The following is a 27,687-nucleotide window of genomic DNA, read 5'->3' as shown; positions in this document are numbered from 1 at the left end:
TCCTTATGTCCAACAGTCTTAAATCTCAAGGCAAAGAGTCACATGAACACTGATCATGGTCGTTAACGTCTTGAAATGATCCCATTTAGATTCAAGTTTGGAGCATGCCTCCTTAATCTCCAGCAGAAGCACCTCTTTGTGTTTGGCTAGCTTTGTTGTTAGCAGCCCCATAATGGAGCTAGCGAGATCCTCCCATTTGTGTTTGTCTTTTCATGATTTCTTTGACATTTAAAAAAAAAAAACATGCACTGCATGACACAGTGAAAGCAACTCTGCTCTAAAGATAGGCTTAAAACTATATAATGACGGTCTAGAAGTTATAATGTCAGGGAGTGCGGACTAGTGCGACTACTCCATCCAGCTGCTATGTAGGAAGTCTGAAAACAATTTTCTACATGCAAATAACATGAAAAACATTTTTTCCTCATCTGAAAAATCAATTGTCTCGTAATAGCAAGAGAAAAGAGTAATTTTATTGCCATCATAAACTCGTTGAAAGTTGATACAGACTGCTGAGTGTCAGGCTGCTAGATGAGTGAGGTACATGTTCGCAGGCCGTGATTAACACACCAACACACTGGCAGTGCACTGTATCAGTCTATCAGTGGGCTAGCTCTAATAGTGATTAGATATGATCATGCGAACCAAAGATCATTCATTCATGTGGCCCTCAGACCTTGAGTTTGACACATATGATGTAAACATTTATCAGCTTTTAAACTTCTTCAGCCAATCACAGATCATATTTGCTTTTCCAGTTCGTGAGAATAGTTCTCTTTGCAATGCATAACGCAGTGAGGGCTATGTGTGCTGAGTTAATACCCATGTTGATATCACCCAGCTCACCGAGTAGGTACAGAGCGGGGTGTGCTGTAATATTACACTCAAACCTTGTTGAAAGGTCCTCACATACCTGAAGCCAAAACTTCTGAACAGGTGTGCAAGACCACAAAGCATGCAAAAAATCATTGGGTGTGTTATTAGTGCAATGTGAGCAGATGTTTGATTCTCAACTGATTTTAGAAGCTGGACATAATTTAGTGTTGTTACTTCTGATTACCTGGGGAAATACTTATTCCCAAGTATCTAATATTTCCTGATTGTAGTGCAGAATCAGGATTATTCTGGAAAGTGCTGTTAATGGGTAAAACAGTGGTTTACCAATTAATGGAGTATTCAGAGATTGATGAGCCTTTATTAATGGTAAATGGTCTGTATTTATATAGCGCTGTACCTGGAATGATACCCAAAGCGCTTTACATCATACATCACATTCATCCGTTCACACACACATTCACACACTGATAGTGGAAGTTGCCATGCAAGGCGTTCAACCACAACTCATCAGGAACAATTTGGAGTTCTGTGCCTTGCTCAGGGACACCTCGACTGAGTTTGATAGGCCGAGGATCGAACCGGCAACTCTCAAGCTTCAAGACGATCACCACTAATGTTGCAGTTAAAAATGTCCAGTTTAGCTGGTCAAACACTTTCTCTGCATCTAGAGAGATTATTGTGGTTTCCAGATTGTGTGGTGGTCGAGTCTATCAGACTGATCGGTATTAGTGGAGGAAGTCAACCCTCTATAAAGCCTAAAGCAGGGCTACTCAATTCGGTCCTACGAGGGCCGCAATCCAGCAGGTTTTCCATGTATCCCTGCACCAACACACCTGAGTCAAATTAATGAGTCATTGTGTAGAACCTGATTGGCTGTTAGAGCCACCTAATTTGACTCAGGTGTGTTGGTGCAGGGATACATGGAAAACCTGCTGGATTGCGGCCCTCGTAGGACCGAATTGAGTAGCCCTGGCCTAAAGGATGTATGATAAGAGGAGCTGCTTTCGCTAATCTTCTGACAAGAGCTTTGCAGATTATCTTGGGATCTGCATTTATTAATGATATTGGACGGTAACTGGATAAACGTGTGGGGTCTTTTCCTGGTTTTAATACTACAGTAATATAAGCTATATTCATGTTTTGAGGTATTTTACTGTTTTCCTTAATCTCGAAAACCATGTGTGGAATGTGGGTGCCAGCGTGATCCAAAGTTCTTTAGAGAATTCTGCTGGAACCCATCTGGACCTGGGGCTTTACTACTGGGCATGCTTTTCTGTTTATCAGAATAAACTCCTCTTTGCCTGGAATTAAAACAGGCTGAACGCATATGAGGAAGCTGTGCTGTAGCTAGCACGTTAGCTGTTGCTTCTATTAAGTGAATCTCCTGTAGCAGGACAATGTCTGCCTGTAAATCCTTCAGTCTCTTAAACACCTTTAACTTGTTCTCGCTGGAACCAGCTCCATGTACGTTCCATGTGACAAACTGTATTTTTGTCATGATAAAGTTCACTTTTAATGAATAGTTTATTCAGGGCGATGCCCCATGAACTTTTCTGGATTGGAAACAGGACCTTGCATCTCTCCAGGATCTCTTTGGGAAACTGGTCATTGAGGCTGAAGTCCGTTCCTCTTAACCCCCTCATCCTCGGCTCTTCACCTGCTCTTTCTGCTTGAAGCTCCTGAATCGTGCTCCAGGTGAATCCTCTTTCCGGCTTCTCAGCGTTTGAAGCGGCCTTGTCTGAGTGCGCTGTCTCACAGAAACTACGTCACTCCTGCATCACTTATCTGCATCTCTTGAAAACATCTTTGTGTCTAGAAGAAGTTTGGCCACCATATATTCACCACTGCGCTATACCCATTTTCACCACTAGGTGGCAGTAATTCTACATAATGGACCTTTCTTTTTACTTTCAGTCTCCTTGGTGTCAGGACATTTCCTTTCAGAACTCTGACCCAAATAAAGACACAAACACCAGTGTTGGAGTTTTCAGTCTGACTTTATTCATCTTCTCTGTTTCTAAGACATAAGGATTTCTGCACTCTTCTTCTGCACTTCACTTTTAACTGAATCAGGTACAAGCTACCTGGATGTCAGTGAGGAGGTTGGAGCACAGAGTAAACAAGCCTGTCGCAGTTCAGAGTGAATGTGATGATGCACGGCTCAGTAGAAGCTTAAAAATCGGAAAACCAGAACCAGGGCAGAACCAGAACCGTCTGGTCTGTCACAGTAACAACATGAACAGAGTTAACACCAGTTAATGCCAGCTGAGCTCCAACCTCAGACTGCTCATCATCACCATCGTCATATCGCCACACATGGCAAACAACACAGAGAATATAATGTCCTGAGCGCCGTCTGTAGAGACACGATGATGTGTTCACGGTCTCAGCTTTGATGGCTGCTGATGGAGGAAGTGGCATCAGAGGAAGGTCAGTAGAAGTCCTGGTTGTAGTCTGAGGCATCCATTAGCTGCTGCATCTCAGACACACTGTTGGCCAGGTAGGATGACAGCTCCTCTGAAGACATACAGGGGGACAGGTGAGGACAGCTAATAAAAAATGTCAATGTCAAGTTTATTTGTATAGCACCTTTCATGTGAAAGACAACTCAAGGTGGTTTACATGGAGATCATCATCAACAACAACAAAAAACAAACAAAAAAAACAAAACAATTTAAGAAAAGTTTACAATAAAAATAAACATAAAGTGAGGCTAAAAATACCCAAATACAATAAAACACTGAACATACAGACATCAAGTAAAAAAGAGAGAAAAACAAAAATTAATCATAAGCTATGTTAAAAAGGTAGGTCTTTAATTTAGACTTAAAAGTGTTGAGCACCGTTTCACAATGAAAATTTTCAGGTAAGGAGTTCCACAGTTGGGAAGCGTAGACACTAAATGAAGCTTCACCATGTTGAGGACACTGTCAAGCATAGTGGATTTCCATCTCACCTGCTCCCAGTACTCCCAGTACAGCTGAGGCAGACACAGATCCCAGGTTGTTTTGAGCTGTGCAGTGATAAGTTCCAGAGTCTCCAAGCTCTGCCCTCTCAATCTGCAGCCAACTGGAGAGTTCGAATTTTAGAGGACCACCCCTTGACTGGAAAACGGAAAAACTCAGAAATGTGACTGAAAATAATCCCTACTGACTAGACCCCCTGTACAGGAGTCAGTATGAGATCCTACAGTCCAGGTGATCATAGCAGACAACAAGAAGCAGCATGCTAACATGTAGCATAGCAACATGATGGGAGAAACTCCGCTTAAAGACTCCACCAAGCATCGGCATCCAAACCAAACTGAATTCAAACCGCAGCAGTTCTATGAGAATGTAGAAACCAGGAGAACATCTCTGTCCACTTTAGAGCTTCTGATCATTCGGAGTCACATGAAAACAGAGACTCTGCTGGTTCCAGAGACGTCTGTCTCATCACTGTGGGACAGAAGCTCGCGGAGACGTACCTGGACAGAGATGTGCGGGTCGTCTCCAGGCAGGACAACATCTCGTCCCTCCTTCCTCCATTCGATCTGCGCCATCGGAAACGCAAACACCTCGCAGAGGAACACCAGACTGCTGCCCGTCCCATTCACCTGGCTCTCAGGTGGAACCTTGATGGTGGGGACTGACACAAGCACAGGTGGGACACACAGGTGAGACAGACAGGAAACAGGTGGAGGATGTTTCCATGACAACTGAAAAAAAAAATCTAAACACAGATTTAGTTCAACAAACAGATCTGACCACACACGTAAAGACATTAGTCTGACTGAAATCAGCTGGACTGACATGTTGTGGTTTAGTCCTGCAACTAGACTCCAGGAACTCGTCTGCAGTCTAACCAGTGATGCTAAAGGCCTGTTTATGCTCTACGCCAGTGGTGGCCAACGTCAGTCCTCAAGAGCCACAATCCTGCAGGTTTTCCATGCATCCCTGCACCAGCACACCTGACTCAAATTAAATGGATCCAACAGCCTATAAGGATCTGCACAATGACTCATTAATTTAAGTCAGGTGTGTCAGTGCAGGGATGCATGGAAAACCTGCAGGATTGTGGCTCTTGAGGACCGACGTTGGAACACCCCTGCTCTACGCTAAAGACTGAGCATTTCTGCCTTACTACTACTACTACTGTCTGTGATGTCTCTTTCTGAGAATTAACACCATCGTGATCTCCTCCATCATCACCACATTTGTTAGTGTCTGAAACTGACATCGGAATTTGGAGGTGAACTCTGAACTCTGCACTGCCCTCTGGTGGATGTATTACCTCACAACCATGACAACGTAAAGGATACATGAGACTATGAGGATACTGGTATTTGAAACGGACGTACCTATGTACATACGTGAAGGGAGCAAAAATGGCCCTTTAAGTATGCAGCCATGGCCCATGCTTGGCCCTACAAGGCTCCAAAGCCGTGGTTTCATTGAGTGGTTCAATTCGGGCCGGTACTGTCCGGTACGCCATTTTGTGTGTTTCGATTATAAACACACAAATATACAACCGACCCATTTATGGACCCCCTTCAGTTGTAGGTTTATAGGGAAATTTCTATGGTACGGTTAAGGTGGAGCTACTGGCATTGCTGACAAAATCCATTGATTGGGGGACAGAAGGTCTGGTCGGCTCTGGAACTGCAAACTTTCCTAGCTATAGTTAGTGATAGTGTGATTTAGAATGAGCTGGATGGAGCAGTGTTGTTTGCTATTAAAGCAGCATCTAGAAAACAAAACATCCAACACTCGTGGGAAAGCTGTAGAATTTTTCAGCGAGCAAAGAAAAGAAAAGGTCTATTGTGTTGCTGGCAAGAGAATTTTAACTTTTAAATAACCTGTTCCACTCTCCACCAGAGGTGGCACTACACCAAAAATTACTAAAGGACAAGACGAGACAACCAACAAAGAAGAAGAAAAATGGTAAATGTTCTGTATTTATACAGCACTTTTCTGTACCTAGAATGATACCCAAGGCGCTTTACATCATACATCACATTACCCCTTTCACACTCATTCACACACTGATGGTGGAAGCTGCCATGCAAGGCGCTCAACCACGACCTATCAGCTAGGGGTTTGGTGTCTTGCCCAAGGACACCACAACGTGAACTCAACTAGGCCGAGGATTGAACCAGCAACTCTCGGGTTATGAGACGACTGCTCTACCTTGATGAGCCACGCCCCTTAATACCAATAATAATTTACTATTAGAAACATTTGTTCTTGTTGTTAAACTACGCGTTGCAGTGGGTTCAGGTTGTCATGGTTGCAATAATTATACTCCATACTTGTAGATGGACTACCAACGTGCTTTATTTGTACCAAAGAGTGCAAACTCGCATGCACTGTGTTTTACTGGGTTTGTTCCAGATCTCATAGTCTTTTGAGAGGGAGTGGAAGGGGAGCGAGGATTTGCTTTGCTTATCCTTCAAGTATTTAGTTATGTTTATTCCTTTTTCTTTTTCTATTTTTGTGAAGACTTTACTTTGAAGAAGCACAGTCAAACCCCAAATCAATTTTACAGACACTGTCCAGCCAACCAGGATACCCCTTCATTACCCCTATGGAAGATATGTGGGTCTGATGTACACCATATATTATTTCTCATTAGGCCTGTCACGATAACAAATTTAGCTGTATGATAAATTTTCTCAGAAATTATCGCGATAAACGATAATATTGCGCAAAGCGCTAATGTGTCATTTTGAGACCATTCTCAACTAATATAATAATAATAATGCAAGTACACATTTTCAAAGATCAATAAACTAAATAAATAAAAGCGCCTTTTTCACATAAGCCGGGACGCCGGCCCAAAAGTAATGCAGCCCACTGGGAATCCTCCCAAACCTCTCGATTAGCCGGCATTGCTCTTAATGTGTATTTTGTCAAATACGCTAGTGTTAACCATTCCCGCTTCTTATCCGCCGATAGTAGTCGGAGGACACGGGGGAGATCCGTCCTCTCCAGGGCCGAAGTGGAGTTGGCTTCGGGGTTAACTCCCAATTACTCTCTTCTCTCGCCGCTCACGGCGTGGAGCACCATAAAAAAAAGGAAACAGCGGTTGTGCTGAGAAACGGCTTTATTATAACGCACCGTTATTGTTTTTCCTGACTGTTCTGCCTAACCGCTCCGTCTCTTCTCTTCACACCTTTTCTTCTTCTGCTACTCTCGTTCCTCATAAGCTCTTCTTCTCCTCCCTCTGCGCTCACGCTCACTCTCACGCGCACTGAGCTGCTGGATCGCACACACAAAGTTAGACACATCGCACAACACTAGTATATAGGCTGACTCTATTTGCGTAATGTGCCTGCGGATTACAGGGGTTATTACGGTAGACCAGGAAGTGGGGGCTTTGTACTGACGTCGTAAGCTAGATGTGTGTGTTCTGCTTACATGTGGGGAGCAGCGAAATGATAAAAGAGGAGGTGCTTGCATCTATTATTTCTCCATTCGACTTATTTACATATTTCAGCATGAGAATCGGAGGTTTAGCGCGAGAGCGTGAGAAGCCACTTAAATGCGCAAGTCTCAGGCCATTGCGTGTTGGCAGCCCTGCAAAACAAATGCGGCTTACCGGCTCGTGCTGCAACATGCTGCAGTCAAGTATGACACTAGAGAGATCACTCCGCAAGAAACCAGAGCGTTTAGTCGAAATACTCCATAGTGAAACCTATTGTCATACACAGTTTATGGTAAAGGGGGGACTAATAAAAATTATCGCGGCCGGCAAACTTATCGTGCTCTTATTTTCTTATCGTTCAATTAATTGACTTATTGCTTATCGCGACAGGCCTATTTCTCATGATCCCTTATAGATTGTTATTGTGGTATGTTAATGGTATATATGACCCTATGAAAAGGCAACAGATCTTAACATACTGAAAAAGAAACAGGACAAATCAGTTTTTTCTCCAAGAGACAAGAAAAGCTATGCAAGATGTGTGGAGGGCAGAGTTTTTTCAGCTCTTTTAGCACTAGCTGTAGGGGTGTCTCTATTCTAATTACCAAACATTTACCATTCATCTCTGAAATTCTAAAAACACTTACATCGCTCCAATCTGGGAAAGCCCCTGGGCTAGATGGGCTCACACCCAAATTTTAAAGAAAATATCAGCAGTTCCTATTAGACTCCCTGATAGATATGCTTCACTATTCGATTAATAAAAAGGCCTTGCCCAATGTGATGCTTCCATTTTAACATGTACGTGTGCATAAATGTAGACATCTCAGTTATTGATGTTTAGCACCCCCTTGTGGTGTCTGTAAGAATCAGGGAGTTCAAGCACTATGGGTACTAGACAGTTTTCTGGTCTTCTTGATGTTTGGCTCACATAAGCCTGTAAGTTTTGTGAGGATGAGAAAACAATTAGACAGGTGACACGTACGGGAGTCAGGTAACGGAAGAGTATAATCAGGGCTTAATTTGAGCCGGATCCTGCCGGAACAGGATCCGGGAACTCTCTTATTTTGACAGGGTGTGTTCCGGCAACTGTTTGCTTGGATCCGGTATTTTCAGGCCTACTACTTCCGCCCCCCAAAAGTTCAAAGTCATGGGCATTTGTTTATTAAAAACACAAAAATATAATAAAATAGCACAAATAAATTGCAAATTAGTTTTTAATTTGGTGTGGCTCATTATTAAAATTATGGTTATTTTGTTTGTTAAATTCACAACAAAAAAGAGGTGTTTGATGGGTAATCACGTTACCTACTTGCTTCGTAAGGAGATTGTATAGTAGGGTTCTTCACGTAACAAACCCACCAGCGCCAGTTTGTCAAAATAACGACCAAAAATGTCGAAAAGACAGTCCAATTTACTTTCATTTTTCACAAAAAAGGCTACTGAGTCACGGAGCAAGGTGCGAAGCAGGGAGGAGAATGAGGAGGCGCACTTGGCTGCGGTGTGGGATATACTAAACAACTAGCAAGGTAAGAAATCAGCCTGCACTAAATGCACTTATAGAGCCACCTAACGCATTTAAAAGCAATGTATGAAAATGAAATTTTTTGGTATTTTGACACTTGTGCACCCAAGTTTTGTGTTGTGTGTGCGTTCCGGTATCAGTATTGGCCTCGGCTGAACCCTGGTCTGGTACCACTATTTGCGTTCCGGCACCGTTTGATTTACAAATTAAGCACTGAGTATAATCATATATAAATCATAAATAAAAGCTCATGAGTGGAGTAGTGAAGGTTGTTTTCAGTTAGTAGGGGGACAGCTGCAGAAGGGAATACTTATCTCTCAGCCTTAATGTTGCATAACAAGACAGACAGCAGACGTCCACACACACACAGATACAGACGCAGAGTGACTTTTGACGAAGATTTTAATATTGGAATAGAACAGCACACACACATACAGCATTTCTGAGCCAGACTGGACAGGTTTCTAGGGTACAGAGTGAAGTATAAAACAAGATAGCACTTCCTGAGTTTTCAGACTCTGCTTGGATCTTGTTAGAGCTTGTTTCTGCTTCTAGTTAGTCTCCAGATATTTCTACGGGGAAACGGTGGGCACGAACTTAAAAAAAAAAAAAAAAAAAAGGAATCTGAGGCCCGGGGTACTGAGATACCCCGAATCCTATAAATAAATAAATAAAAATAATAATAAAAAATGGTTGGATCAACAGGTGAAGAGGGAAAGCCTGATTACTCAAAATGTGCACCGGACAAACGGTGGAAACCTCTCAAAGTTCAGCAGACTGGCTTGTGCAGGGAAAGTGGAGAGAGAGAAGAAAAAAAACAGAAAAAGGAAAAATAAAAGAGACACTGCAGTGAGACTAAGTGCATAAATAAATAATGCTAATAATAATAAAATAAGTGCACTATAAAAATACAGTAGAAAAGGAGATGAGGTGAGTAAATAAATGAATAAACAGTGTGAGTTTGTACCTTCCAGCGAACACAGCGAACACCTTGCTGGTGTTAACGAAGCTCTGTTGAAAAGCTGAACAGGTGGTGAGAAATCTCATGAAGATTTAAAATAGAAACCTGTCAGTAAAGCTAAAGTAGAAGGAAATGCTACATTTCTGCATAAAAAAATCCAGATAATGTAAAAATCTGATCTGTGTGAGGAAATGTTTAGCTCCGCTCCAGAATGATTAAAACACACACAAGGACAAACTTTCTGACTGTAAAGGCTGGTTGTTGGTTCAGACAAATAAAAAATTTATCCATGTCTATCTGTGAAAAACTATAGTTTTTGAGTCTCAGCTGATTTGAATCTGCTTAATGAAACATTTATAAAATATTTTCATTCCTTTCTTATGGACACCTTCATCACAATGCTTTGATTTTACTCTTTTTACTTAATTTGGGTTTTGGAGCATTAAAAAATGACTTGATATCTGTAATAATTCTTTTTTTCTGCAAATTTAACTGACCTGGTTGGCGGATACACACACGCACAAGCTCACAATATATTTTTTAAACTTGTCAAAAGTGAACAACTTTGACTTAAAAAGAAAAGAAGTGTGTCACTCTGAACATCGTCATGGTGAAAACGGTGTGAAAAAAGAAACATGAAACCAAGTTTCTCTAAAAAACCGACACGCTTTGTTGACTTTTGCTTATACACACACACACACACATCTGAGAATTTATTTTTACACTATTAAATCAAAAACTTGCAACTTTTCTCAGAGACACATGGCGACACACACACGACTCAGCTCCTCCGGTAGGACAGTCAGCAGAGACCCGCTAATAAAAAAAAGAAAGAAAATCTATCCCCACCATCTCCTCCGAACTGAGACTGAGACCCACCCCTACCTGCTCCACCTGATGCTCTACATGATCCACGAAAAGACACAAGGACATTTGATCTCCAGCGATTACCACCAGAGTTCCTCTGCTTCAAGTTTCAGACAGACTGAAGCCAGATGTTTGATGGACGTGTGAACATCTGCTTGGGATGGTAGAAGACCATCCTCTACGCTCCTGATCCAGCGTTTTATTCAGAGGACAAGATCAAAGCTCAAGGACAAACCGGGACAAGAGCTCTGCAACCTGCTCCGAGGTGGCGTGGCCGCTGGGCTCTGCAGGGCCGAACAGAGAGGTGGGTGCTGGGGGCCTGAGGTTGGAAAAACCATCCAGTTCTACTGACCAGAGACAGAAAATCCATGTGGTGAAAAAGGGTCACTGGACATAAGATCAAAAAGGTGGTTTTGCCATCTGACTGATCCACGGCAGAGCTGATGGAAGCAGTCATGTGACCAGTCGACACGATGGTGAGATTGTTCTCATATCAGAGCACAAATAATTATTTGATTCAAAACTCTGTTAGTACACTGAGGTTAAACACATCTACATCTTTATGGAAAGAAAGTGCTAAAGAGTAAACAGAAGAAAGCTTCATTTCTAGACATTTCATACACATAAGGCTAGTTCACAACTGTAACAAGAGACACACATATACACATGAACACACACACAGTAAATAGTGAGTGAGTAAAACCTTCCTGCCAGAGGAGTAAATACCAACATACTGATCCTTATGTGCATTTATATAAATACCAAACGGCGGCTTCCCTGCTTGGTTCTGTGCTGCACGCCCCTGATTGCCTGAGAATTTTAAGTGTGTGTGTGAACAGCACTAAAACTGTTCATGTGTCTCTGGGTCCCGATTATTTCAATTTTGTTCACAAATGGCTTAAATAAAGGTTTTGATAATCCTGGTTCTGTATCTATAATTTATATTGAATGTGAAACTGCTGTTAAACATACAAACTGATCGATTTCAGTCAAGCAAACTAAGAATCTGAAATCTGTCTGAAATGAGATGAATAAATCGCTTAGAGGGAAGTTTTCTAAAACATAAAAGGAAAGGCTGATGAATAAATGGAAATTAAATTAAAGGAGCTCCTCTTTAACTGTCAGCAGAGGTAACTGTATGCAAATTAGTTTAAATAAAATAAAGAAAACCTAAACACTAAAACAACAAACAAATGTTGATGCAGATAAAATTATTTTTAGGTCACTGTTATCTCTGCAACAACACATGATGCACTATAAAATTAATAAATTAATAAAGAGAGATAACGGAAGAAAATAAAACCTATTTCATATTGGTCTGATATCCATGGATTTTCTAAACTGATTCTCTTATTTAAAAAAGGGGGATTTGTAAAAATAAAAGAAAAAAGCTGCTTGAGCAAATCTGGCTGATGATGGACATGTTATTAAAAGAAATTCAAATTGGATTTAAGTCCATATCATCTAAAAGTCTCAATAAGAAATCTCCAAAACAATTAATAATTTCCAAACAATTTCAAAATGACCTTTAAGGATCGTCATGAAAGCAGGAAAACTGCTGCGGTTCGGCTTCTCTGTGCAGAACGAGTGACGAGACTTTAACAAAGTTTCTGACTCCGACCTGAAGACAGACGACGGATGTTGAATGAACTTTTCTTCCAGCAGGTTCTTCTCCAGGATGCTTCCACAAAGGCTGCTTGCTGTTTTATGACGCTGCTAACGCTGATGACGGGGATCTGTCTACAGGAGGAGACGTCTACACTAAATCTCTTTTGTAGAATATGTGTGTGTGCATTTTCAAATCAAACATGATTGGACCCTCATGACATTTTGGGATAAAGTTTTACAGGTGGAGAAAATTATCACCATGTACACGTGTGTGTGTTGTTTAATTCATGTTATCACACTGCTGATGACGATTGTTTTCACAGGGTGATACCAAAGAAGTCACCTCCAGGGTTCAGTCGTACAAGAATTTGAATGTTTTATGAATACTTTTACTCTTACCAGGGATAAAGTAAAATATTAAAATAAATAAAAAATACATCAGTTTGTTGGTAAATTAAGGGCGTATGGGGCCAGTTATATTGGAGGAGACAGTTGTTGAATCACAAAAGGGGGATTCCCCACAGGAAGTAGCACTGTGGCAACAAAGGGAGCCCTCAAGTTTAGAAAGCTCTGAGGTCAATATAACAATCTCAGAGCTCTGGTTACAGGGTTTGGATGCCAGGTGAGAGACTGGAAAACAACTAAGGAAGGAACCAAACCCCTCCCTGCAGAGTGGGTTTTGTTATGGTTCATCAAAAGAAAGTGGTCAGAACCCAGGTGGACGGGACCCTTCAAGGTCCTGGAGAGAACATCTCATGCTGTTAGACTCCAGAGAAAGGGCTCTACATGGTATCACTGGAGCGAGTGTGCTCCTACTGAGGAACCAGGGAGAAATCTGGAGGAACTCTTGCGACAGAAAAAGGAGACAAAGGAGTCGGGATCGTCGGGTGAAGACGCTCCACCAGTAGGGGCAGAAAAATCCCGGTTAGGAGGTCTGATCTCAGGGCAGTCTACCCTGAGGTTGAAGCTCACAAGACTACTCTGAAAAGAAGAGCCGCTAAAATCTATCAATTCTACTTTTTCTATCTTCATCAATTCCCCGCAGAGGATTGTGATTGCTAAATTAGTTCGCTAGCAATAAGTAATCTTGCGTTATATTAGATATATAATATAAAGATATACTGTCGATCTTACTTATGTTGTTATGTGTAGAAGTTATAGCGGTCCGGTCTTAGGGATTAATCTAGGTCATTGGCAGTTAACCCATGTGAAGGTCTTAACCCCTTAAGCCCGACGGACCCACCGGTGGGTCCAACAGATGTAAACACAAGTTCATGTGTGTAAAAAAGTTACTTTAGTGATGTTAGGATATTTTATTTATGTGTCTTAAAGAAGAATACCTAATGCCACTAAATCAACTCTCCAAATGCATTTAGTCAACAAAGTATTGGTTTAATAACAACTTTAAAATACGTATGCCACAAACAACAGCGCCACCATAACCAGTAACACCCGAAACAAAATGCAACACAACGCGTGATTCGTTCACTCCACCCAAACATATTGGGTATCAAATGAAACTAGAAAAGCTGCACTTTCATATGATACCAAGCATAAAAAGATATTCGCCAAGCACCTCACGTCAGTCTCAAAACAAACACAAAGCTAACCTTCACATATCACAGCTAGCCTTATCAGACAGCATGTTTATCACCAAATACACCAAATCCCAAAGATATTCTCACAAACAGCAATATTTTTTATTTCCTTACCTGTTTGTGATCATTTTCAGTTTATCCACATTGTTCTTCGACCAAACCTCACAGCGTAGTAATCCATAATGGTGAAACTGCGTCATGTACTAACATGTCATATGCTCCCATTCACAGCCATTTTGTTGTCTTGTTGTGGGTCTTGGCAGTGTAAATAAAGTTTGGTCAAATTCTACATCCTACAAGCTTTCCAAAGATATCTTACACTTGAACAAGGCTTTATCTGTCAGGTATAAATGCTTGCGCGTAAACAAAGGAGCATCGTTGTCATTTTGCTACAGTTACGCACGTGGGCGCACCGGAAAGAGCGAATATCGAACAGCGTTCATTTCTTTGCTTCATTATAACTTTTTATCCATTTAGAACGAAGGATAAAAGCCATAAACATGTCCAAGAAATAAAAAAAACTAAATACACTGTGTTAGAAGCTCTGGAGGAAATACAGACACAGCACAACTTGGCACAGTTTGGGGATCCAAGTGGCCAAATGGAGAGTCTGCCTGGTACTATCCACACTAAAACCTGCATAAAAGCTATGAGCTTTGTTCTGTTCTCATGAAACCTTGTACAGTTGTAGTCAAGGAGTTGTTGAATGCATGCAGTGGTATCTTTATGCACAGAATGATTTCTGTCATGATGTTTTCATTTGTGTAAAAAAGAAAAAACAATTAGGCAAGGATCATGTTTTTTTTTTACCTATGGTTTATCACAATTTGCACAGACATATGAACATTCACAATGTTTCTGGATTTATATTCCATAGGGTCTTACCTATCCATTGAGACCAAGGTTATGTATATTGACCTGAAAATTATAGAGTTATTGTTGATTTAATTTGGGTAGGTCTGTTTAGTAAGTAAACTAAAGTAAGTAAATGTTTATTTATATAGCACCTTTCAACATAAAATCACAAAGTGCTTAACAATAAGATAAAACACTAAATAACAGTAATACAGAGATAATAAAAACAAATAAAACTAAGTAAAAGCAAGTTTAAATAGATGTGTTTTTAGCTGCTTTTTAAAAGAGGTCATGGAGTCCACAGATTTGAGGCCTAGAGGAAGGAGTTCCAGAGGACAGGAGCCACTGCTGCAAAGACTCTGTCACCCTTAGTTTTCAGCCGTGTTGGTTTAACAACCAGCAGATCCTGATGACTCGATCTCAGGGACCTGCTGGGCACGTAGAACTGTAGGAGATCCCTGATGTATTCAGGTGCCTGGTCATGTAGGGCTTGATAGGTAAAAACCAGAATTTTAAAATGCACCCTGTAATAGATGGGCAGCCAGTGCAGCTGGATTAGTCGAGGAGTGACATGGGTGAATTTGGGGGATTTAGTTATCAGCCTTGCAGCAGCGTTCTGAACCAACTGGAGACGGTCAAGCGATTTTTTGTTTAAACATGTGAAGAGGGAATTACAGTAATCCAGTCTGGATGAGATGAAGGCATGAAGGTTTAGGCAAACAACACCTCCAAAAACCCTAGGATTCAAGGGGTTAAAGCCTGACAAAAAGTCCTGGTACCTCCCATTCTTCAGTGTTTATCACCCTCAAAAACCTGGGCAAATAAGGGTCGTATTTGACTCAAGTGCCAAGTTTGAAGGTCCTTGAATGACGTGCTCTTAAGTGGCCCAGACCTGAACAACTGCCTACTTGGTGTCCTGATGCGATTTTGCAGGGAACTGATTGCGATAACAGCCAATGTGGAGCATGTTCTACTGTTTCACCGTGAGGGAAGACTATCGCAATTTTCTTCGCTTCTTGTGGTATCAAGATAATGATCTTTCGAAGGAAGTAGAGTTCTGGATGAAGGTGCATGTTTTTGGTAATTGCCCATCACCAGCCGTATCCACATATGGAACAATAAAAGCTGCTCAGGCTGGAGAAAAGGAACATGGAAAAGACGCAAAGCAGTTTCTCTCAAAGAACTTTAATGTTGATGATGGCCTCATCAGTCTCCTCAAAACACCCAGAAGATGTTGGCTGGGTCAAACCTGCATCTTCACAAGACAGCCTCAAACAGCAGTAAAGCATTGGAATCTGACAAAAGACCCCAAAGATTTAGACCTTGGATGTGACCCCTTACCTCTTCAGCATAGCCTTGGCCTGAGCTGGAGCCTGCGTTCAGATGCTTTCACATTCCAAGTCTCTACAGAAGAAAAGCCCTTTACCAAACAAGGTCCAAGGATAGGCTCTCATCTGAGAGTTTACTGCACAAGCATTTGACTGGGATGGCGCCTATCCAAAGAGAAGCAATGGACTGCATGGAAAGACTCGCTCTTGGATGTAGAACTATTGGACATTCCCAGACCTTTTGTGCCATTTTCCCTGGCTTCAACACAGCGGAAGGAGCTATGTGTCTTCTCAGACGCTTCATCTACCGCAGTTGCTGTGGTTGCTTAAATCTGTGTTCTCGATGACCAAGGTCAGTACTTCTCTGGGTTTATCAAGGGAAAAGCCAAACTTGCCCTAAAACCTGCACACACCATACCACGTTTAGAGCTGTGTGCAGCGGTTCTGGCCGAGCTCATCTGCCAGGAAATGGACTTGAATTTTCAGTCCATTGACTACTACACAGACAGTAGGATTGTCTTAGGATACATCTATAACACAACCCGACGGTTTTATGTCTACGTAGCTAACAGTTTCACAGATCAGGAAATCGACTACACCCTTGCAGTGGCACCACATCTTAACCCAGCTGACATTGCTACGAGGCCAATAACGGCGAGCCTTCTTCAGCAGACAAACTGGTTTATTGGATCTCCGTTTCCCAGAAAAGCCACAGCAACAGCTTCTGATGACCTTAATGGCAGAGGTTATGTTATTATGTTATTATAACACTTTACATGTACCTTTATCTATACCTGCATTTATAGCTATACCTGTATCTATACCTGTAACTGCACCTGCACCTATACCTTATTTATTTTTAAATAAACATTGTTTATTTTTAACTAAATGTTATTCATGTTTGACTAAACGTCAGTTATTTTTAAGTAAACGTTATTTATTTTTAACTAAATGCCATTTATTTTTAAATAAATGTTGTTTATTTTTAAATAAACATTATTTATTTTTAAACAATGTTATTTATTTAAACATTATTTTTAAACAATGTTATTTATTTAAACTTTATTTATTGTTAATTAAATGTTATTTATTTTTAAATAAACATTTTATTAACTAAATGTAATTTATTTTTAAATAATGTTATTTGTTTAACTAAATGTAATTTATTTTTAAATAATGTTATTTGTTTTTAACTAAATGTTATTTATTTTTAAATAATGTTATTTGTTTTTAACTAAATGTAATTTATTTTTAAATAATGTTATTTGTTTTTAACTAAATGTTATTTACTTTTAAATAATGTTATTTGTTTTTAACTAAATGTTATTTATTTTTAAATAATGTTATTTGTTTTTAACTAAATGTTATTTATTTTTAAATAATGTTATTTGTTTTTAACTAAATGTTATTTATTTTTAAATAATGTTATTTGTTTTTAACTAAATGTTATTTATTTTTAAATAATGTTATTTGTTTTAACTAAATGTTTTTTATTTTTAAATAATGTTATTTGTTTTTAACTAAATGTTATTTATTTTTAAATAATGTTATTTGTTTTTAACTAAATGTTTTTTATTTTTAAATAATGTTATTTGTTTTTAACTAAATGTTATTTATTTTTAAATAATGTTATTTGTTTTTAACTAAATGTTATTTATTTTTAAATAATGTTATTTGTTTTTAACTAAATGTTATTTATTTTTAAATAATGTTATTTGTTTTAACTAAATGTTTTTATTTTTAAATAATGTTATTTGTTTTTAACTAAATGTTATTTATTTTTAAATAATGTTATTTGTTTTTAACTAAATGTTTTTTATTTTTAAATAATGTTATTTGTTTTTAACTAAATGTTATTTATTTTTAAATAATGTTATTTGTTTTAACTAAATGTTATTTATTTTTAAATAATGTTATTTGTTTTAACTAAATGTTATTTATTTTTAAATAATGTTTTTTGTTTTTAACTAAATGTTATTTATTTTTAAATAATGTTATTTGTTTTTAACTAAATGTTATTTATTTTTAAATAATGTTATTTGTTTTTAACTAAATGTTATTTATTTTTAAATAATGTTATTTGTTTTTAACTAAATGTTATTTACTTTTAAATAATGTTATTTGTTTTTAACTAAATGTTATTTATTTTTAAATAATGTTATTTGTTTTTAACTAAATGTTATTTATTTTTAAATAATGTTATTTGTTTTTAACTAAATGTTATTTATTTTTAAATAATGTTATTTGTTTTTAACTAAATGTAATTTATTTTTAAATAATGTTATTTGTTTTTAACTAAATGTAATTTATTTTTAAATAATGTTATTTGTTTTAACTAAATGTTTTTTATTTTTAAATAATGTTATTTGTTTTTAACTAAATGTTATTTATTTTTAAATAATATTATTTGTTTTAACTAAATGTTATTTATTTTTAAATAATGTTATTTGTTTTAACTAAATGTTTTTTATTTTTAAATAATGTTTTTTGTTTTTAACTAAATGTTATTTATTTTTAAATAATGTTATTTGTTTTTAACTAAATGTAATTTATTTTTAAATAATGTTATTTGTTTTTAACTAAATGTTATTTATTTTTAAATAATGTTATTTATTTTTAACTAAATGTTATTTATTTTTAAATAATGTTATTTGTTTTTAACTAAATGTAATTTATTTTTAAATAATGTTATTTGTTTTTAACTAAATGTTATTTATTTTTAAATAATGTTATTTGTTTTTAACTAAATGTAATTTATTTTTAAATAATGTTATTTGTTTTTAACTAAATGTAATTTATTTTTAAATAATGTTATTTATTTTTAACTAAATGTTATTTATTTTTAAATAATGTTATTTGTTTTTAACTAAATGTAATTTATTTTTAAATAATGTTATTTGTTTTTAACTAAATGTTATTTATTTTTAAATAATGTTATTTATTTTTAACTAAATGTTATTTATTTTTAAATAATGTTATTTGTTTTTAACTAAATGTAATTTATTTTTAAATAATGTTATTTGTTTTTAACTAAATGTTATTTATTTTTAAATAATGTTATTTGTTTTTAACTAAATGTAATTTATTTTTAAATAATGTTATTTGTTTTTAACTAAATGTAATTTATTTTTAAATAATGTTATTTATTTTTAACTAAATGTTATTTATTTTTAAATAATGTTATTTGTTTTTAACTAAATGTTATTTATTTTTAAATAATGTTATTTGTTTTTAACTAAATGTTATTTATTTTTAAATAGTGTTATTTGTTTTTAACTAAATGTTATTTATTTTTAAATAATGTTATTTGTTTTTACCTAAATGTTATTTATTTTTAAATAATGTTATTTGTTTTTAACTAAATGTTATTTATTTTTAAATAATGTTATTTGTTTTTAACTAAATGTAATTTATTTTTAAATAATGTTATTTATTTTTAACTAAATGTTATTTATTTTTAAATAGTGTTATTTGTTTTTAACTAAATGTTATTTATTTTTAAATAATGTTATTTGTTTTTACCTAAATGTTATTTATTTTTAAATAATGTTATTTGTTTTTAACTAAATGTTATTTATTTTTAAATAATGTTATTTGTTTTTAACTAAATGTTATTTATTTTTAACTAAATGTTATTTATTTTTAAATAATGTTATTTGTTTTTAACTAAATGTAATTTATTTTTAAATAATGTTATTTGTTTTTAACTAAATGTTATTTATTTTTAAATAATGTTATTTGTTTTTAACTAAATGTTATTTATTTTTAAATAATGTTATTTGTTTTTAACTAAATGTAATTTATTTTTAAATAATGTTATTTGTTTTTAACTAAATGTAATTTATTTTTAAATAATGTTATTTGTTTTTAACTAAATGTTATTTATTTTTAAATAATGTTATTTGTTTTTAACTAAATGTTATTTATTTTTAACTAAATGTTATTTATTTTTAAATAATGTTATTTGTTTTTAACTAAATGTAATTTTTTTTTAAATAATGTTATTTGTTTTTAACTAAATGTTATTTATTTTTAAATAATGTTATTTGTTTTTAACTAAATGTTATTTATTTTTAAATAATGTTATTTGTTTTTAACTAAATTTTATTTATTTATTTGTGTCATTTATCATTACTGTAGCGGTTTGTTTAGTTTAGAGAGTTTCAGTGTGACTTTGTTAATAAAGAGACAAGAATTTGTACATTAGTTAGAAAATGTGTGTGACTGAGTTATGTAGCTTCATTTCGGTAAGCAGTTTGCCGTGAAGGCACGGGTGCCTGGTGGCCTAGAGCCGGTCCTGGTTCAATCCCACTGAGGGAAAAACTCACGTAGGGAACGCAGAATGAAGACATCTTTAGAAGGTTGTGTACTGGACCACGACTGGACATTTTTAAAATACATATTCGGTGGCGATTTCAACATCTATAGCCATATAAATACACACACACACACACACACACACAGATATATATAGAATAGAATAGAATAGAATAGAATAGAATAGAATAGAAATACTTTATTAATCCCTTCAGGGAAATTTGGGTAATATATATAATATATATATATTATATATATATATAATATATATATATCTGTGTGTGTGTGTGTGTGCGTATGTGCGTGTGTGTGTGTAACAGCGTGATGTCATTGCAGTGCCACGCTGCACAGATCTGATAAACGAGGAACAGGTCTGCAGTCTGCCTGGAGATCAGATCTAGGCTCACCAGGACTGATCCAGGGTCATCTGTGCTGCCTCAGTCGGGTTTCTCTGTTTCTGTTTCATGTTACAGACTTTAAAGGCAGAAAACAGTCACAGACAGTCTGGACTTTAAATCCTGTCCCACCTTCTTCCTGTCCACCTTAAAAAAGTTGCCCTGGAGGACTGGAAGGAATGTGAGAGGTCCAGGACATGAGACTGCCACAGTTAAAGACAGAAAAACAAAGAGGTTGACTTGTTACTGGAGACAACGAGGATTAAACCCAGATGTTCTTCAGGAGGAGCGGCAGGACCACAAACTTCACATCTTCGCCAGCCAATCAGTCTGTTTCTCACACATGAAATCTGCATTTTAAAGGAAGAACGGAATTTTTCTGAACCAAACACAATCATGTGAGATGTTTCTGGAAGGAAAGGTTCAGTCTCAGCTCTCTCGTCTCAACCAATCAGAATGCAGTTCCATCAGATGGATCTTCATCCATGTAAAACAGCCATGCAAACATCTCAAAGGTTTGAAGCCGAACATCACAGCTCAACTACCCAGTATGCACTGGTGCAGAAGTGGAATCCAGCCCTCATTAATACCAACGCATTGGGTTGCTATGTAAAATGTAAATAAAACACAATCTCATCAGGTCATATTTTATCCCAGCAGCAGATCACCAACACATCAGAGGATGAAACGCAGACGTTTCACCATGAGATGAAAATATGAGCTGATAGTCAATCTGATGGAAAAAGTTGGAACAGGAGCAACAAAAGGCTGGAAAAGTACCTGGTACAAACCAGAAACACCTGGAGGAGCATTGGACAACTAACCAGGTTACCTGGTAACAGGTCAGTAACATGACTGGTATAAAAGGAGCATTTCAGAGAGGCAGAGTCTCTCAGATGGAAAGATGGACAGAGCTTCACCAATCTGAGACAAACTGGATCTAAAACTGTGGAACAATTTCAGAAAAATGTTCCTCAGACTTTGAAGATCCTCCATCAGTGTAGAATATCATCAGAAGATTCAGAGAACCAGGAGGAATCTCTGTATGCATGGGACAAGGCTGGATGCTGGTGATCTTCTGCATTAAAAACAGACATGATTCTCTACTGGAAACCACTGCATGGACTCAGGAAGACTTCCAGAAACCACTGTCTGTGAACACAGTTCACCCTGAAACCCACAAATGCAGGTTAAAGCTCCATCATGCAGAGAAGAAACCAGATGTGAACAGGATCCAGAACCAGCTTCTTCCGTCTTCTCTGGACCAAAGCTCATTTAAAATGGTCTGAGGCAAAGTGGAAACCTGGATGAAGATGTGAACTAGTTTGTGGAAAGCATGGACGGCGTGTCCTGCAGACTAAAGAGGAGAGGGAGCATCCAGCTTGTTATCAGTGGACAGGTGAAAAGCTGTCAAGTAACGCCTCTGGTTGTCATGGTGATGAGTCCACTATTCAGCGCTTTCCAGAACATCAGGTGGTCTTACCTGTGTTGCAGGGGCCCGCCCCTCTGGTCTGCAGGTCTGCTCTGGAGAACGCGGCCTCTCTGAACTGACACATGTTCATGTATGTGGTTCCGTCGCTCCCACACACAGGTTCCTGCTCCTCACACACACACACGTCCTCCTCTTCATCCTCCTCTCCTCTTCCTCCTGCTGCGGGTCGAGGGTCCGTCTGGCACCGCAGTCCGGTCCCGCACAGACCATAGAACGGGCTCCGGTCCCCCGGGTCGCAGGCTTGGCCCTCCAGGTTCCCGCATTCCTGACAGCAGCCACAGGAGTCCGGTACCAGTCCGGCTCTGCAGCCGCGGGTCTCGGGACACAGGTCTGGCTCACAAAGCCCGCAGTCCTCCGAACCGCTGGTTCTGTTCCCGCTCCACCTCCGGCCGCCTCCCAGCTCGTCATCCAGCAGGTCGTAGTCCAGGAGAGGGTCGGAGCTGAAGTCTGGGAGCCGGTTCGGCAAGGCCTGGTTCAGACAGAAACTTAACAGAACCAGAACCCACATTTTAGTTCCTTTCAGCTCCACAGAGTCTGGACAGGTGATGTCGGGTTGGTCCGGGACTTTGTCCGAGACCCAGAAGAAGAGCCGCAAGTCAGCGCGTGAGTTTCAGGACCGAGCTCACATTCCTCCAGGAGTCTGAGAGAAACCAGAAAACCACGAAGAACCGACGAACGCGTGCGGATCAGCTCAGTCTTCGTCACTTCAAACAGCTGAGACGCTCGCGCTGCTTCACCGCGCGCACGAAACGTGCACAGTCAATGTCTCAAAATAAAACACAGAACTTCCGGTCGGACTCTTCAATATAAAACGAGTGGGAAGCAGGAAATGTGTCCAGTCTGGTTTGGATGTTTGATGGAAATGAAATAAGAGCGTTGTCGCTGCAGGATGATGGTTCGAGGCCAAACTGCTCTTTTCCCACCAAATTTAAATCCACTTTGACATGAATCCAGCATATTGTAGCTAGAATAGATAAATGGAGGCAGAATCTTTCAGTCAGAAGAGCATATTCACCTCAACACAGGGCGATCTCATGCTGAAGACCAGTCTAGACCAGTTTCATCATGCTTCCAACACGCCTATAACTGCTGGGACACTCACAAGGCTGCAGTTACATGCTAGCTCTGTCAGGTTCCCTGTGATTGGCCGAGAGCCTGTTCAGTTACCAGCTGACTAAGATTCAAAACACAAGGATGCACCAGTATTTAATTAGAAAGAAGATACCTTTACTTTAATAAAATATATGAACAAGAAAAATATTCAGGTAATTACCTGACCTGATTACAGATAACTGACCTGGATGTTCCGCAGGTGACCTGGATGCTCCTCAGGTGACCTGGACGCTCCGCAGCAGCTGGTGGTTCTGATCCACCTCTGCATTATTTGGGCTCCCTGGCCTGAAAAGTTGGCTAGTTCTCGGTTCCTGTCTGGAATTTGTATTTCTAGGCTTGCTGCAGAAACAGGTCGTTTCTGACTTGGAGTTAAACTCAGAAATAGCATTGGGTCCTATAGGCCACAGGAACGGACACCTAATGTCAATCATGAGTCAATAATTACCTTGTCTCATTTAATAGATACCATACAACAGCAGAGTTCTGATCCAGGGTCCTGGGCCAGAGTTGCAGTCCAGTCCTGGTACTGGACCAATTCCAGAAGAACCTATCCCTGAGCTCTGGATCCTTCAAGATAAAAAGGCTCCTAACTCATGGGATGAACCAGAGTCGTGTTGACACAGGACAGACAACCTAGCACACGACCGGTTTAAACTGGATCTTTAAGTTTTTTAATGTGTTCACTTCCTGTTCATTTTAGTTTTCATTTCTGTTATTTTCATTGTCACTTCTTTTTTCCAGAGATCATAAATCCTTTCTGCACATCTCATCTGATTCCTTCTGATCACGGTGAAGAACCACCCTGGTCCTCCTCCTCAGACACAAAAACATGAACACGTGGATTAACGCACACCTCTTATTTTGAAGGAGCACCGTTCATGTTTCCTGTCTTTTGGTGTCTGTGCAGCAGCTGTATGTTTGTTACAGCAGCTCCCTTCCCCCATCAGACAAGACAGATGCTAAACTCATCATCAGCAGGAAGCTGCTTTTTAAAGTCTGGAGGTTCCCAAGGCCCTCCAGGAGATTTCGGCATCCTTACAGAAGCACCAGGCTGCTGAAGTCCTTAAAGGGGTGTCCAGAACCTTCGGGGTAGAGAAGATGGACTAGCTGGAGGACTTCTGAAGTCTCTTCTTTTATTTAAAAGCTTTTACAGACTGGGATATAAAGTTAAATAAATGTTAGTAAGTCCATCCTCTGAAGAGCCATGACATAGATCAACATTTTGTATTTTTACTTTAGTGAATTTTATCAACTTATTGATCTTTTTAACTGTAGTTGTGCCTTTTAACGTGAGCTATCCTGCCATTCCTGGAGCCACCGTTGCCCTGCTGCGTTCTGAGGATGAGAAATCACTTCACAGCTTTTTTACAGCAGCATTTCGCTTTACAGCACATTGTCACACACTGGCAACTGGATATCAACATACTGGCTGGTTTGAACGTGCAAATTAACCGATTCATCTCTTACATTTCTTTGATGAATCAGCTGCACGTGTGTAGATATCCAGTAACTGGTGTGTGATGCCGTGCTATAACCTGACGTTCCAGGCTGGAACACAAAGCTGGAAAGTGGTTCTCATCCTCCGGACGCTGCAGGGCAACAACGGCTCCAGGAATGTAGATAATAACTGTCTCTGTCTTGTAAAAACCCACCAGGAACAGCTTCAGGTCAGAAAGTTACACAATGCTACTTTAATGTTGCATCATACATCTGTTGTTCTTTAACATGCTATAAATAAAGTTAACTTGACTCTTCTTTCCATCGTTGCTTCAGATCATTGAGGTCTGCACCACAGCATCTCAGTCAGGATGAGGTCTGGACTCTGATTTAACCATGTCACCACTGAAGTTCTGGTCAGGCTCTCAATTTTCTGGACCTTTCTCTTCTTCTCTTCTCTTTAAATCTCATCCTGTTTCCTCGCCTCTGGTCCGGGCTTCCCACCACATATTAACCCCGGCTGTGAATCTGCTGTTTCCCCCACTTCACAGCCGGACTCAGCCGACCGCCACCTGTTCTGTGGGGATAATGGAGGGTTTGTGGTGTTTCCCTTCAAGAACGTTGTCTCTGCTGGATGAAACCAGGTCCTGTCAGCCTAGATTTAGATGCTTGAGCAGTTTTTTCTGAGCTGTGGTTGTAAAACAAGTCTGGGCAGGTTCTGAGTTTTATATGAACATTAAAACAAACAACGATTCAGTTTCATGTAAATTAAAACATTGAAATTTATTTGTGTTGTACTTCCAGATTTCTTGGATGATTTTTGCAGAACAGGACCGGTTCAGACCAGGTTGAGGTGGGGGTTGTGACTCGGCCTCCTCTCAGTCCTCCCCCGGTGGGGAGCAGGTGTGAGAGACCAGCAGACAGTGGTAGTTCCACAGCAGCAGCATGACCATCAGCAGCAGACTGCAGAGCAGCAGAACCACCAGCAGGGGGAGTCGTCCACAGGCCGGGGGAAGGGGGCAGCGCTGGAGCCAGAGACAGAGACGTTTGGGTCCACATGGGACCACTTCCGGGCTGCTGAGGGATGAAGACATGCTCCTGGAAGTCCTGGTTTGGGGTTCAGGTGCTCCTCAGCTACAGATAACAAACAACAAGGTTAGAACAGCAGGAAATGTAATCGTTTTCTGCATCCAAGCTGAGGAGTGGGACCCCAGAAGGGGTCACACACCAGGTTTGAGGGGTCAAAAATCCATTTACCAAAGTCTGTTGTTTTACACAACTGATGATGAAGGAAGCCGCTGCCCATCTGAGCAGGTAGCTCAGATAAAACAGGCCAGACCTTCTCTTTCTGAAGTGAAGCGTCTTCATCTAAAACAGTGTCTGGAACAGGTCTGGTACAGGTTAAGATAGGGTCTGGAACAGGTCTGGTACAGGTCTGGATCAGGTTTGGATAGGGTCTGGAACAGGTTAAGATAGAGTCTGGAACAGATCTGAAAAAGGTTTGAATAGGGTCTGGAACAGGTCTGGATCAGGTGTGGATAGCGTCTGGAACAGGTTAAGATAGAGCCTGGAGCAGATCTGGAAAAGGTTTGGATAGGGTCTGGAACAGGTCTGGACCAGTTTAAGATAGTCTGGAACAGACCTGGAAAAGGTTTGGATAGGGTCTGAAACAGGTCTGGATCAGGTTTGGATAGTGTCTGGAACAGGTTTGGATCAGGTCTGGAACAGGTTTGGAAAAGGACTGGAACAGACCTGGATTAGGTCTGGAACATGTCTAGATTAGATCTGGATAAGTTCTGGAAAAAAGTCTGGATCAGTTCTGGATTAGGTCTGGAATAGGCCTTAAAAAGGCCTAAATCAGGCCTGGGACAGGTCTAGCTCAGGTCTTGATCGGGTCTTGATTGGGTCTGAAACAGGTCTGGAAACAGACTGAATTAGGTCTGGATCAGGTCTGGAACAGATCTAGAAAACGTCTGGATCAGGTCTGGAACAAGAACCGAATAAGCCTGATTAAGGCCTGGATCAGGTGTGAATTAGGTTTGGATCGGGTCTGGATCAGGCCTAGAAAAAAAGGTCTAGAACATGTGTGGATCAGGCCTGGAACTGGTTTGAATCAGGTCTGGATCTGGTTTGGAACGGATCTGAATCAAGTCTTGATCGGGTCTGGAAACAGTCTGGAACAGGCATGGATCTGTTCTGGATCAGGCCTGAAACAGGTTTTGATCAGGTTTGAATCAGGTCTGGATCTGGTTTGGAATAAGCCTGGAAAAGGCCTGGATCAAGTTTAGATCAGGACTGACCCAGGTCTAATACAAGCTTGGAACAAGCCTGTAAAAGGTCTGGAACATGTCTGGATCAGGTCTGAAACAGGCCTTGATCAGGTTTGAATCAGGTCTAGATCGGGTCTGAAACAGGTGTGGAAAAGGTCTGGAGCAGGTGTGGAAAAGGTCAGGAGAAGGTCTGGATCAGGTCAGGAGCAGGTCTAGATCAGGTCTGGATTGGGTCTTGATTAGGTCTGGAACAAATCTGGATCAGGACTGGATTAAGTCTGGATAAGGTTTGGAGCATGTCTGAATCAGGTCAGTAACAGGTCTGGATCAGGTCTGGACAACTTGTCTGGATCAGGTCTAGAACAGGTCTGGAACAGGCCTGGATCAGGTCTGGACCTGGTCTGAAACAGGTCAGGAACAGGTTTGGATCACTTGTCTGGATCAGGTCGGGCTCAGGTCTGGATCACTTGTCTGGATCAGGTCAGGCTCAGGTCTGAATCACTTGTCTGGACCAGGTCTGGGCCAAGTCTGGAACAGGTCAGGAACAGGTCTGGATCGGACCTTGGTTTGGTTTGTTTTGTTTTCGACTTGTTCTTTAGGGAAAGTGGACCAGACCACCTTGACAACATCATGTAGTTACAGCATCTGCCCACTAGGGGGCGATATTTCCCAAAACTAC

General features: G+C 39.3%; 1 protein-coding gene and 1 pseudogene across 1 annotated transcript; one reads left to right on the top strand and one right to left on the bottom strand.

The window, feature by feature from the left end:
- LOC121649383 overlaps positions 1-27,687 on the top strand; it is a 543,071-nt pseudogene that overhangs the window by 115,201 nt on the left and 400,183 nt on the right.
- kazald3 (Kazal-type serine peptidase inhibitor domain 3) lies at positions 2,819-22,959 on the bottom strand. Its single transcript, XM_042000190.1, has 4 exons — positions 22,180-22,959; positions 4,304-4,464; positions 3,794-3,941; positions 2,819-3,354 (listed from the first exon to the last, which is right to left on the bottom strand). The coding sequence occupies exons 1-4, from the start codon at positions 22,694-22,696 to the stop codon at positions 3,269-3,271; spliced, it is 912 nt and encodes a 303-aa protein (XP_041856124.1). The 5' UTR covers positions 22,697-22,959; the 3' UTR covers positions 2,819-3,268.

This window comes from Melanotaenia boesemani, chromosome 11 (genome assembly GCF_017639745.1).
Source record: "Melanotaenia boesemani isolate fMelBoe1 chromosome 11, fMelBoe1.pri, whole genome shotgun sequence".
In the NCBI taxonomy this organism is placed as follows: domain Eukaryota; kingdom Metazoa; phylum Chordata; class Actinopteri; order Atheriniformes; family Melanotaeniidae; genus Melanotaenia; species Melanotaenia boesemani.
The sequence above is the reverse complement of the archived record's forward strand: the minus strand, read 5'-3'. Positions and strand labels throughout refer to the sequence as shown.